The sequence below is a fragment of the Microcebus murinus genome, chromosome 5, assembly GCF_040939455.1.
Source record: "Microcebus murinus isolate Inina chromosome 5, M.murinus_Inina_mat1.0, whole genome shotgun sequence".
Lineage (NCBI taxonomy): Eukaryota > Metazoa > Chordata > Mammalia > Primates > Cheirogaleidae > Microcebus > Microcebus murinus.
The window spans coordinates 28,450,188-28,463,979 of NC_134108.1; the positions used below are offsets into that span (position 1 = coordinate 28,450,188).

The 13,792-nt window shown below is 34.2% G+C and overlaps 1 protein-coding gene across 3 annotated transcripts in view; it reads right to left on the reverse strand.

Moving 5' to 3' along the window:
• The window catches only part of TBPL1 (TATA-box binding protein like 1), a 33,310-nt gene that overhangs the window by 4,360 nt on the left and 15,158 nt on the right, over nt 1-13,792 (reverse strand). For all 3 annotated transcript variants that reach the window (XM_012781654.3, XM_012781661.3, XM_012781645.3), the window contains exons 2-4: nt 1,821-1,999; nt 635-717; nt 404-467 (exon numbers count right to left, since the gene is read on the reverse strand). In XM_012781654.3, coding sequence (XP_012637108.1) covers nt 404-467; nt 635-717; nt 1,821-1,955 — 282 coding nt within the window. In that variant the 5' untranslated portion in view covers nt 1,956-1,999. The remainder of the gene's footprint in view (nt 1-403; nt 468-634; nt 718-1,820; nt 2,000-13,792) is intronic.

Sequence of the window (13,792 nt, forward strand, 5' to 3'; positions counted from 1 at the left end):
GGAGAGCCTGCCAACCGGTGTGTCCAAGTCAACAGGACTCTGCAGCTCTCTACTCATACATCCTGACTTGGCATTTGTGACATGATCAAAAACTTTTTTTTTTATTGGTGAGAAGTGAAAAACTAATAGTTGAAAAGGAAATTAATCTGTAAGGAAACAAGTCTCTCTATGGGAAAGGAATTTGGGACAAAGCAAGGATCTTTTACAAATACCTACAGGCAAGTTTTGCTACTCCTTTTCATACTGAAAGCCAGCATATAAAAAAAAAAAAAAACTAGAAAAAGTTCAACGATTAAGAAGAGTTTCTGTGGTGATTTCTTTAGTCTATTACATTAAAATGTTTTAATTTCACAAAAATAAAAATCCTTGAATATTTGCAGTTTGGATAATTTTTGGAATTTACCTGAAAACCTAGTTTCTGCAGACTGCGGGCTAAACGTCTGGCACCAAATTTAGCTTCTTCTTCACTATAGTTTTAAGGAAAGAAAAAGATTATCAGTTACACAGGAAATAAATTTTATACTAAGGAACATAATAAACTTTACAAATGATTTTTCATGTAAGTCTAGGAAAACTGTCCTTTCCATGAGTGAATAGGTAAAATATAAAAATTAAAAACTCAAGTAATATTTACCTTGTTGCTCCAGTGCAAATAATTTTTCCTGAGGACCAAATTGTAGCAGTAATTCTAGGTTTTCTAAGCTTCATTAATACTTTCTGAAAAAAAAAAAATCTGATTACCTAATGAGTATTAATTTTTACATATGGTTCTGTTCTATGTAGCTATGTTAATGTCCAAATACTCCACGTTTATCTAAGACTGAAATAACTGTTCTCCAAGTCACTCATTCTGAAATTAAGTACAACAATGAACACACAGAACATATAACCCCAAAATAACATTTAATTAACTAAAAACATAAGATCTATATAAATCTCTTACTATACTATATACATGAAATCAATGTACCACAAATACATAAACATTTCAACTCTCATTCCACTCCACTCCAGTCACTTAACTGGAATTTGCTTGGATCCTTCACACATTGCCAAACTTGTTCATGCCTCAGGAGCTTCGCAATAAGCTGCTACTTTCATTGGGAATATTCCTTCCTCAGTATTCTCATTCCATTCAGGTCTCTCATCAGATGTTACCTCCATAAAGAGGCCTTCCTTGACCATTCCACTGAAACATCCACCCCTATTGCTCTCCAATTCCTAACACTGCTTTGTTCTGCTTCATGGCACCCAACACTACTTTATATTATATTGTATCTTACAGTTGAAATGCTTATTACATACTCAAATTTAACATGGAAATCTTGAGGGAAGGACAAATGTTGAAGCTGGAGATATAATTTGAGATACCTTAGATGTGAAAGGCATTTAAAGCTATGGGTTGGAATAAAATAACCTACCGAGTGATATAAACAGATCAAGGACTAAGCTCTAAAATAATATGTAAACTTAAATTTTCATTGCAACTTTTCATTTTTGGAAATGTTTATTATATGCCCATTATATGTAAGAAAGAGGTATTTATTGAATAATGTAACATATAAACGAATTGGCATTTCTCCTTAAAACTTTTGTCACATTTTGAGTTCTTCCTTTTCTCAGTTTCTTATTGTGTTGTTTAATTATCCATTAACTCAATAAATACAGATTTTTACATATACCATTTTATTCTACACTTATCAGGGACTAGTCAATAGCCTTTGGGGAATCTCAGATGTTCAAGCTCCAAAGTGTGGAATCAGATAGTTGAAAGAAGAGAACAGGCTATATAGTACACATACAAAAGTTAAGATACTTACTCCAACATCACGCTTATAAATTACATTTGCTCCCTCCAAAGCTATCTTCCTTAAGTTCAAATGGCATCTTGTTCTAAAAACACAGACTACATTTGTGATTAGAATGTCCAATGCAACATCACTGTCTGCATCCATTGGGGTAGTTTAAAAACTTAGCTTCCCACCACGAAGATCACATCCTGAGAAATAAAACAAAATAAAGTCATTAAATTTAAATGGTCTGTTAATTTATTTCCCATAATCTTGAAATTAAAATGTAAGAAATGAATCTGTATTATTTATTTTTCAAATGTTACTAGAATCAAATCATGTCCCTTCTTCTCCCCCACTAAAAATGTTATTTTTAAAAAGATAACATGTCATATAATATCCTACAAAACCCAGAACTAACTTTCATTCCTTAAATTAATAAGTAACTTTTACATGCCAGGACCTTGCCATACTTATCTCCTGCTACTCTCCTTTACAACCACTACGTTCCAGGTGTACCACAGTTACGACGATTCCCCAGACATACCATATTCAAGGGCTGGACTTTATGGTCCCAGTGTTCAACCATTATGGTATATAATCTACCTTATCCAACCTGCTGGCACTATAAAAATGATGATCTACTTTTTTCCATTTTGGGCAACTAAATTGACTTAAGTTTAAAGAAGTGGAAATATTAATTATAACTTTTATTAACATAAACTTTTCTTATTTATAATATAACAAACTTTTCTTACTAGCCACTCATTTACTATTCACTTTCTGAACACCTTCTATACACTGAGGCTACCAGAGAGGAAAAATGAATAAGACAAAGTCTTTTGTCCTTAAGGAGCTCACAAACCTGTGGAAGGGGGCTGTCTAACAAATAGCTAGCAAAACACCATTTTTATCAAGATCAAAATCTTCTGATACATATTTTCCAAGATTCCTATGATAAGAGCATTTATATAAACAAACAAACAAGCCCTGGTTTTTACTAAGCACGTGACCTATATCTAGCTAAAAATTCTCCCTTTGCATTTTCACACCTTAAAAAATAAATAATAGCAATTTGGCTTACTAACCTCACAAAAATAAAATCAGAAAACAGTAAAAATACACCACAATTAAGACTCATTGCAGTCACGATGTGAAAAACTAGTATTCTTTATAAGGATTCAAGATTATCATGACTAAAACAATGAAGGTGCCAAGATTCCAAATAAAGAAAATTTAGTCTTGTTTTTCCTTTAGCTTCTGACAGAACACAGGCAAAACACAGACCAAGACTTTTAACACCTCTATAGGACCATATAGCATTCAATTCTGTGTATCAATTATAACCCAACTTCACTATATTTTCTCACTCTTACATTCCCATATTCCCTTCAATCTGTGTGTCCTTTTGTTTTTCTGTTCTTTGTGTATGTTTGAGCTACCTCAAATCATTTTTTATGTACAATAGGTGGGGCAGGGGTGACGATGGGCACTGCAGGCAGATTAATAAGCAGAGGCACGCAGGCAGTTTATTACCATTGCTCTCATGCAGCATGCTCAACCTCTGATTCACCACTTACTAGCTGCAAGAACTTGGACAAGTTATGTAATCTAACTGTGCCTCAGTGTTCTCAACTGTACCATGGAATAGTGTCCACCATAGTGTAATGTTGTAAGAATTAGATAATGCATAAAAAGTGCTTAGCACATATAGCTGGAAAATAACACAATGAATGACAGTGGTTATTGATGAAACAAGGTAAAATTAACAGGCAGATCAGAGATTTCTTAGTATCATTTCCCTTGCATACTTTAGAGCCGTTATTGAGCCATCTGGACACCACCAGGTTTTCTGCTAGGTTCCTACCGTGTTTCCCCGAAAATAGGACAGGGTCTTATATTTATTTTTCCTCAAGACACGCTATGGTTTATTTTCAGGGGATGGTTTTTTTTTTTGTTTTTTTTTTTTTTTAAGTACGGTACAACAGTCTACATTTATTCAAATATAGTTAAGTCGTCTTCTTCTGGAACATCATCATAACTCTCCAAACCCCGAATTCCATCCTGAATTTCTTGCAACTCTATTTCCTTTAGAACCATTGGCCCCAATCTCTCATGTGGAGCAATAGAGCTCTCATGGGACAGATGACAAGGGCTGCTCGTCTTCTTTACCACTCCGTGACAAAATGCATGGGTTGTGCAGATACTCTGCATAGCCACGCCCATCACTAGGTCTTATTTTTGGGGTAGGGCTTATATTGGGCAAATGCTTAGAAATCCTGCTAGGGCTTATTTTATGGGTAGGTCTTATTTTCGGGGAAACATGATAGTTACTTATCCCAACATCCATTCCACCCTTCCCTTCATAATGACCAGAACCCAGATGTCTAGCTGGGTACACTGTGATGGAAATAAAATATTCATACTACAGTTTTCAGACTCCCTGGCAACAGGTATAGCCAAGTGGCCACATGACTATATTCTGGTCAATCAACGTTGCTTATAGGAACCAACTAAACCAGCAAGGACTCCTTTTGCCTTTCTGCTCTTCTTCATTTTTGCTGCCTAGAATTTGGATGTGAGAGCTGGAGCTCAAGCAGCCAATTTTGGACCACTATACAATGAGGATGAGGATGATAGAACAGTAAGTGGCTGAAGTCTTTGAGATGCTGTGAACATCTTTATCCTGCATTCTTAATTCCAGACCTCATGAGTGGGAGAGAAAAATCAATTGCTCTCATGTTGGATTTTTGTCATATACTGCCAAACCTAATCCTAACTGCTACACAAACCTGAGGATAAGCTACAAAAAGCAACTACATAGGGAGATACTTCATATGAAGAAACTATATCAAATTTACTGTTTCACAAATTTTTTTTTTTTAACATCAAACAGGCTAAAACAAATTGACTCAGATTTACTAATTTGAGTTCTACTAAACTACTAAACTGCCTGAGGGGTCAACACAGGATAATATATAGGGTGAAAATAAGTCAAGAAGGAAGGAGTAAAGCAAATCTTTGTGAACGCAAAGCCTTGAAATAATTCAAAATTGACAACTGTTTCCAACATTCCATCCAGCAACTTAAATTTTAAAAATGAGGACATGGCAATAGTCCATTATAAGTGTTAATATTTTAGATAAGTAGCCTGGCAAGCAGGCTCAGAAAATAATTGTTTTAATAAAAAGTTTCCTATTAAAATTATAATATGAAAAAGTTAGTACTTTAAAAAAAAAAAGAACATGAAGCTCATATTGTTTTAAAAGTATTAAAAAAGACCCATTTGCAATCAGTTTATCTACCTTGCAGAACAAGAGAATAGTACTGCATATTAACAAAGATTCACTTTTTAGATAGGATAACTAGATGACAGCCCTGTGAAATAGATAAATCTCAATTTCTACAAAGCATCTATCATATCCCTTATAGTTTTAAGGTAGTTAAATAATTTATCAATGGGTAAAAAAAAATAGGTCTACCTGGGTAAACAGTAGTAGTTCAAAAGGCTTAGGTTAGTCCTGAAAATACACACACATTAACTTTGTTTAAATTAAAATAACACCACCACAACAGCTACAGGAAAGATAGTGTAAACTAATTCCCACTAGGAAAGAAATATTCCAAATTGTTTATTATTATGGTATCTATATAGTTAAACATCAGGATCATCTATTTCCCCTTAAAAATAGCTTTTTGAGGTCAAGGCAATGTCTCAAAGGTCTACACATTCTCATGGCTCAACACCATATCTGACATATAGTAAAATATTCAATTATTATTCAGTGAATAAATGCTATAAAATCCAACATTTCAATCTCCTATCTATATTAAATTTCTCATCTACCTAGAGTTCTAAAGTATTTAATTCTAGGCATTGAAACTTGTTAGCAAGGCTGAAATTTAACTTCCAAAGGTACCTAATAGGTAGTATACTTTATATTTCATGGTGGTTTACACATAAATTTTTGTTGTTGTTGTTTACTGGTTTGTAGTGCTCCAAAGAGAATGTGTTTAAGCAACTCCACAAAACATACAGTATTTGAAAGTGACATTTAAACTCACAAGGCTGTTAATCCTGCTAGCCATAGCACTATAAGTATAACATACTGAAGATATACAAAAGGGCAAAAAGAATACTATAGTGAACATCTATGTACCCACTATTCAGCTTAAAAAATAAAACTTACGATACAACTGATGTCTCCCCACGCACTTCTCCCAAATCACATCCTCATCCTTCCCCTCCAGAGAAAACCTCTACCCTCAACTGGTGTCTTATCACTCTCAAATATTACTCTTAAACGTATTACACATATACAGTATATCTCTAAACCCAATTAAGTCACGATTTATAAAAAATATTTTGATGGATTTAGTTTGCTAATACTCATTTAGGATTGATACAGCTATGTTAATAAGTAGAATTAGTCTATAATATCAATTTCTTGTATTGTCCTTATCTGATTTGAGTATTAAGGTTACTCAGACCTGTGGTCCCCAACCCCCGGCCATAGACTGGTACTGGTCCCTGGCCTGTTAGGAACTGGGCCGCATAGGAGGAGGTGAGTGGCAGGTGAGCAAGTGAAGCTTCATCCATACTTGCAGCTGTTCCCCATCACGTGCATCACCATATAAGCTCTGCCTCCTGTCAGATCAGTTGTGGCATTAGATTCTCATTGGAGCGTAAACCCTACTGTAAACTGTGCATTTGCGGCATTTAGGTTGCATGTTCCTCATGAGAATCTAATGCCTGATGACTTGAGGTGGAGCTGAGGCAGTGATGCTAGCTAGCAGTGGGGACTGGCTGCAAATACAGATTATCATTAGCAGAGTTTGACCCCCTACCCCCAACTCCAGCCCAGGTCCATGGAAAAACTGTTTTCCATGAAACTGGTCTCTAGTGCCAAAATGGTTGGGGACCACTGTACTAGACTCATTATATGAGTTAGAATGGTTTCTTTTCTTTTTAATTCTGTGGAAGATAGTGTAGAAAACTTTATCCAAAATTGTTTAGACTTGTTTCTTGTTTGTTTGATGAATTTTAAAAGATGAATTCAATTTTTAAGAGTTTTAAGACAATTAATGCTTTCTATTTTCTTCTTGAGTCAGTTTTGTTAAATTTGCCTGGGAAATTTTCCATTTCTTCTAAATTTTAAAATTTACTGGACATATAATTCTTCATGGTGTTCTCAATAATCTTTTAAAATCTCTGCTGTAGCACAGTTATCCCTTTCTCATCCTAGTATCACTTATCCCTGCTTTTCATTCCCCTCATCAATCTTAACAAAAAAGGCTTTTCTATCATACTTCAGTAACTTTCTTCAAAGAACAAACTATCAGCAGTTGATCCTCTTTTAAATGTTTTTGCCTATGTGCATCATTTCCTTCCTTCTGCAGATTTATCCTATTCTTTTTCTAATTTCTTATATTGGAAAAAATGTAAGTTGAACGTTTAATACTTCAGTTTTTAACCCTTTCTCTTTTCTTATATGAACCTTTTAGGCAATTATAACCCAGAGCCTTAGGTGTGACTAAAGTTGGATGTATAATATTTTTCATTATCCCTTGATTTCAACACTATTTACCTAATAGTTATTATTTTTCTTGGACTATTTATTTACTTAGAAGTTCTTTGCCATTCAGAAATACTTGTTTTAAAAGAATGAGATACCACTTACTTATACTGGCAAACATCAAACAGTGTCAATGAAGGTGTGAGCAAACCAGCATTCTCTCATAACTTGGCATAAAAACTTTTTACAGGAGACAGATAATCTGGCAGTGTATATCCAGATAATTTGAAATGTGCATGTACGTGGAATTGTAGTCAACTGGTAAGAATGCATCTTGAGAAATATTTGGATTGAGCAAAGTACAAATAAAGATTATACACTGCAATTTTGTTAAGAACAGAGACAACCTACATGTCCATCTAAAAGAGACTGCTTAAATAAAGTATAGCATAGTCTTACATAACAGACTACTAAACAGATTTTATTATATAAATTACAAAACGACATGGATGTAGACAGAGGTCCATAATGTTTGTTAGAGTAGAAAAAAATATGTCTGATAATGAGCTCATTTTGGTTTATATAGCTATATTTGAATTTATATACTTAAAACTGCCAAAATGTTAACAATTACTCTACTCAGAAAATTGGCATATTGGAGTGAGTTTTCTTTTTGATTTTTTCTTTTATTTTTCTGTGGAGTCTGGATTTTTAGAAAACAATAAATACATACTAGGTTTATCATAAGAAAATAAAGTTACTTCCACTTTGATTTAACTATAAATATCAAGAATTTGCCCACTGCCCAAGTCCTAATATTAAGACATAGTGTGATCAGGTATTTTGTCCTTTTTCTCAAGTAAATGGCTGGTATGAGTTTGATTTGTCAAATATCTCCTCCAAAGTTCAAATCTGTGGCTGTCCTACCTTCAGGAAATGTGGCATTTCTAGGTTTCTATTAAAATGCATCACAGAAGTTAAAGCAGCTTCTTCTTTGCTCAATGACTTTACTGACAAGAACACATCTGTATTTTAGGTCCTCTGACTTTCTAGAGGTGTTCAAAACTATTTCTGCTGCAACTATAACAAACAGCAACCTTAAATCATCACCTATAAAACACTGCCACCTCCTGGCTTTTAAGACAAATTGCATAAAAGACTACTACATTTTATTAATAAATTTCCTACACGAGAAAAGATATTTAAACTGAAAGACCACAATAAACAGTGTCATAAAAACAAAGCAAAAATAACCCTAAAACCTAACTGAAAGCCAAAAATTAAAACTAAATAAACCTGAGGTTATAGAAAAGTAGAATCTAGCTACTTTAAATGTATTCAAGTTGGAATTGAGGATACAGAGGGAGGAGTCTCAAAGGTTTAACCACAAAATTACCATCTTATGGCTTGAAAAAAATGGCAAAAGCAGGAGAAGACTGCTAACAGACCAATTTGCAAACACAACAGGAACCTATGCAGTCTTCTAGATAAAGCTCTTTTCTAAAAGTAAGATATACCATCCAAACTAATCTCATATTCTTTATAAAGCTCCTGAAATAGCAGATTAGGAAATAGACATTTTGTGCCCTGATTCTGACACATTACTTGAAGATGGAGAAAAACTAACATTTTGCCTTTGGAAAGAGGAATGTTCTCTCACATTTATTTGATAGTACAGCATAAACTTTACAAAAGTGGGCTCTGACGTAGTGTTTACGTTTAGCTATGTGACACTGTCAACTACCTAACCTCTCTCTAAATCTTCATTTTCTCTTCTATAAATTGATGATAATGTCACCTGCACCTCCCAGGATGCTTTTAAGGATTACATATGATTATCTATGTCAAGTACACAGCATACAGCATGTGTTCATTAAATGGTAGCTATTACTGTTTGATGGATTCAGAGGTAGTTGAATATTGTAAACAAATGGTATTATTTAATGAATTGATGCAAAATTTGCTAACAGTCAGTTACAGATAAAAAAAAAAGGATCATAATAGGTTAGGCAAAGGTGAGCACACTACAGCCAATGGGGGTATTTAATGAGCTGATGCAAAATCTGAGAACTGTCACAGTTACAGATTAAAAAAAAGTATCATAATAGGTTAGGCAAAGGTCAGCACACTATAGCCAATGGGCCAATGCTTATTTTGTAAAAGTTTTATTGGAACACAGCCCTGCTCATGTGTTTCTGCAATGACATGGCAAAGCTGAGTAGTTGTGACAAAAAGACTGAATGAACCACAGCCTAAAATACTTACTACCTGGCCATTTAAGAAAAAGTTTGCTAATTACTGGGCTAGCCCAATGAGGCACTATCACCAAAATAAAATTTAACATTGATAACAAAAGCCCATATTTTTTACTAAAATGAATAAAATCTCTGCATAACACACAGTCCTTGATTGGATCCCGGTTTGAATAAACCAGTATAAGAGACATTTGAGGGAAATGTGAGTGACCTGAATGGATCTGCATGATAGATATTAGGGAGTAACTGTCAATTTTGTTAGATGAGAACAGAACAGTTATGTAGACAACATTTATTTTTTAAGAGATGTATACAAAATATTCAGGGGCGAATGTCATGTCTGTAATCTATTTTAACTTTAAAATACAGGTTATCATTCACTATCTGAACTCAGTAACAAAGAGACTTAGATGACTACTTTGATGTCTGGAATCTTGCCACAGGAACCAAACAAATTCGGACAATATATTCTGAGATACAGCATAGACTTGGATAGTAGTTATAAGAGTATTTTAGAACCAAAAATACTGTATTATTGCTTCATCTCTTAATAATTCTTAAATCTAGGTGACAGAAATCACATCCAACTAAGAGACAACCTACAGAATGGGAGAAAATATTTGCAAACTATACATCTGGACAAGGGGTTAATATCCAGAATATATAAGAAATATAAAGAATTCAGCAAAAAAGTAAGATGACTATGGTTAATAGTAAAGTATTATGTATTACAAAACAGCTAGAAGAGAGCCTTGTCACTGTTCTCACTACAAAGAAATGATAAATGCACAGGGAGATAGATAAACTACCCTGATTTGATTATTAAACAGCATATATATCAAAACAAAATTATATCCCATAAATATGTACAATTACAATGTGTCAATTAAAAATAAAAATCTTGGTGACATACATATGAGTGTTCGTTACATACTCTCCCTACATTTGTCTAAAAATTTCCACAGTAATTTCTAAAAGCTGTTTAAGATAAAGACTTTCCTTCACAATAGGTTATACTAAGACAACATGGGAAGCCGAATGTGGTGGCTCAGGCCTGTAATCCTAGGCTGAGGTGGGAGGATTGCTTGAGCTTAGGAGTTCCGGACCAGGCTGACCAAGAACTAGACCCGTCTCTACTATAAATAGAAAGAAATTAGCCAAACAACTAATAATAGAAAAATCAGCCAGGCATGGTGGCGCCTGTCTGTAGTCCCAGCTCCCCGGGAGGCTGAGGCAGGAGGATCGCTTGAGCCCAGGAGTTTGAGGTTGCTGTGAGCTAGGCTGATGCCACAGCACTCTAGCCCAGGCAAGAGAGTGAAACTCTGTCTCAAAAAAAAAAAAAAGACAACATGGGGTTTTAAATATACTGTATTGTATTAATTAAAAAAAAAAAGCCACAAACCTAGGTTAGACAGGAGTGTCCAGATCAAAGGAAGTAATAACCTCTGCTATTGAAACACCTAGAATATCCTCAACTTATTTAAAGCAGGTGCTGATATCCAGAGGCAAGTAGGATGGTATGGAATACAAAAACAGCTAGCTAGCAGGGTCAGGAAAATCTCAGGATATTTAGCATAAGAAAGGAAAGACAGTTGTTGTTCTCAAATATCTGAATAAAAAAGGGAAACTGATAGGGTCAAAGTCACATGGAAGATCTCATGAAGCCACACACACAAGAAACACATGCTTCCACTGCAAAGTAGTGAGCTCCACAGCAGATAAAGTGTCAAAAAAAGGGGGAGGTTAAGGCCGGTGTAGTGGCTTGTGTCAGTAGTCCCAGTTACTTGGGAGGCTCAGGCGGGAGGATCACTTGAGCCCAGGAATTTGAGGCTGCAGTGAGCTATGATCTTGCCACGGCACTCCAGCTGGGGTGACAGAGAGAGACCTCGTCATAAAAAAATAAATAAATAAAATTTTGGAAAAAAATTTTAAAAGAAAGGTAGAGCTAGATAATTAACCAACACTTAGGAGTGTTCTGAGTCTTCTGTTAGATGAGACTAGACTGATGGTTTTAAAGATCCCATCTAATTGTAAAATCCCAGGAGTCTAACATATTAGATGAAGACACAGATAAATTTAGGAATTACACACTAAATTTCCATTTTAATTCTAGAACTATTCTGTTACCTTAGAAAATTTATCATCACAATACTGAACTTCCCAGTTTCCCTTCAACACGCATTTGTGTTCAAAGAGGCAGTAAAGGGAGAGAGTCAGATAACGCTAAGAGGAAATAGCACAGGCAGAAGAACAAAACCGAAAATTTTTAACTTGTTTGACAGGTGACATTTTATCAGGAGAACATTTTCGTGCCTGGCCCAAAAGCTTATACTTTAGGAGTCAGTCGGTAGGGCTAGCATTTTTGTAGTCTAGCCACATGAAGAGAATTTTACTAACAGAATGGCTGGCCACAAAAAACGCTGTATTTTCCAAGAAAAAGATTATATATTACACTACTGGTAAAACATTTAACAAATGCTTAAGTAAAAAGCAAAAGTATTTAATGGACAAAATCATCATTACATTAAGTTAAACAGAAAATTAAATTATCTTCCTCTCATATGTCTCCTCTTACTGTCTATTAGACCCAATCTAATACCAAGTCTGAAGACTGGTAAGCAGATAGCATTTATGCGAATAACTTGCATCAAAATGAATTGCTATGACTTCAAAAAATCTACATTGAGGAACCAACAAAGATACTAATTAATTAACAACTGAGATTGCTCGCAACTACTTAAAAAAAAAAACAATAAAGAGGAGTATATTTTAAGCTTCAGTCAATGACAATATTTGTAATGGTTCCTAAGAGGTGGTAGGGAAAGATTTGAATACTGCTGATTTTCTGTATGAGTGCTTACGGAAAGACATATTCAATGATTTATACTCTCTTGCAAAAGCTCTGGTTAAAGAAATGAAATATCTTGCAATGTAAGAATACATAATCTAATAATACCTGCCCCATCTTAATGTTTAAACCATACCCTACTTAAGAATTTCACTGTTTCAACATATACTTAAAATATATCTATAAAGTAAGAAAATTTGGATGTTAAGATAGTAGACATGGATTCTAATGTAAACTATGTGACAGGTGACTAGTTCTGAACTGCCCCTACTCTCATTTGTAAAATACAAACAATACCATTTACTTCCCATGATTGTTTTCAAGAATGAGCATCTCACAAATTATAATATACTCTATTAAAGTAATGCCATATTAGTCAATGCTAACATTAATTTTAACTAATATATTATTGTGTATAACAAGGAAAAGTGTATTTTACTGAATATAACTTTAAATTTGGGGATTCAAACTCATAGATGAGAAATTTGGCATATTGATTCCTTATTATATGAAAGAAAAATTTCTTTTGAATAAATTCCTTAGTATTTCAAATAAATGGTGTTAATACACAATTTTTAAAGAAGACAGCATGTTATTTTCTGATTACATAAGAAACAGTCACACATAACCCTAATCATAGTGATAATTATTGCTTTCTTCTATCCTCATTTGGGCACATGTTTTCAGGCTGCTAAATCTATATATTTATCTGAATATATTAAAATTGGGAGCATATACATATGGTACACTAAAAGATTTTGTAAAGATCTTTGTCAACCTGAGATATGAGAAGCAGAAATACTGAATTAATTGATTTCCCTTGAATACTAATGAGGGTGAACTTTTCAAATACAGTCATGTGCTGCATAACAACGTTTCAGTCATTGACAGACTGCATAAAAGACAGTGGTCCCAATAAGATTATAATACTATTAATATAATTTTTACTGTACCCGTTTCTATGTTTAGATACACAAATACTTAGCCTTGTATTACAACTGCCTACAGTTTTCAGTACAGTAACATGCTGTACAAGTTTATAGCTGAGGATTGATAGCTCATACCCTATAGCCTAGGTGAATAATAGGCCATACCATCTAGGTTTATGTAAGTACTCTGATATTCACCTAATAACATATTTCTCGGAATGCACCATGCCTCCCTGTCTTTAAGTGATGCAAGACTGTATTATTAATACTAACCATTTGTATTTCCTTGAAGTCAACTGTCTCGTATCCTTTTTCATTTTCATTCTATGATTTCTTATTGACTTACAAAAGCTCTTATATTTAAAGAATATCAACCTTTTGCCAACTTAATCTATTCCTTCTGCTGAAAATGATTTATCCCCACTTCTACATGTGGCTCACTCTGACTTTTAGA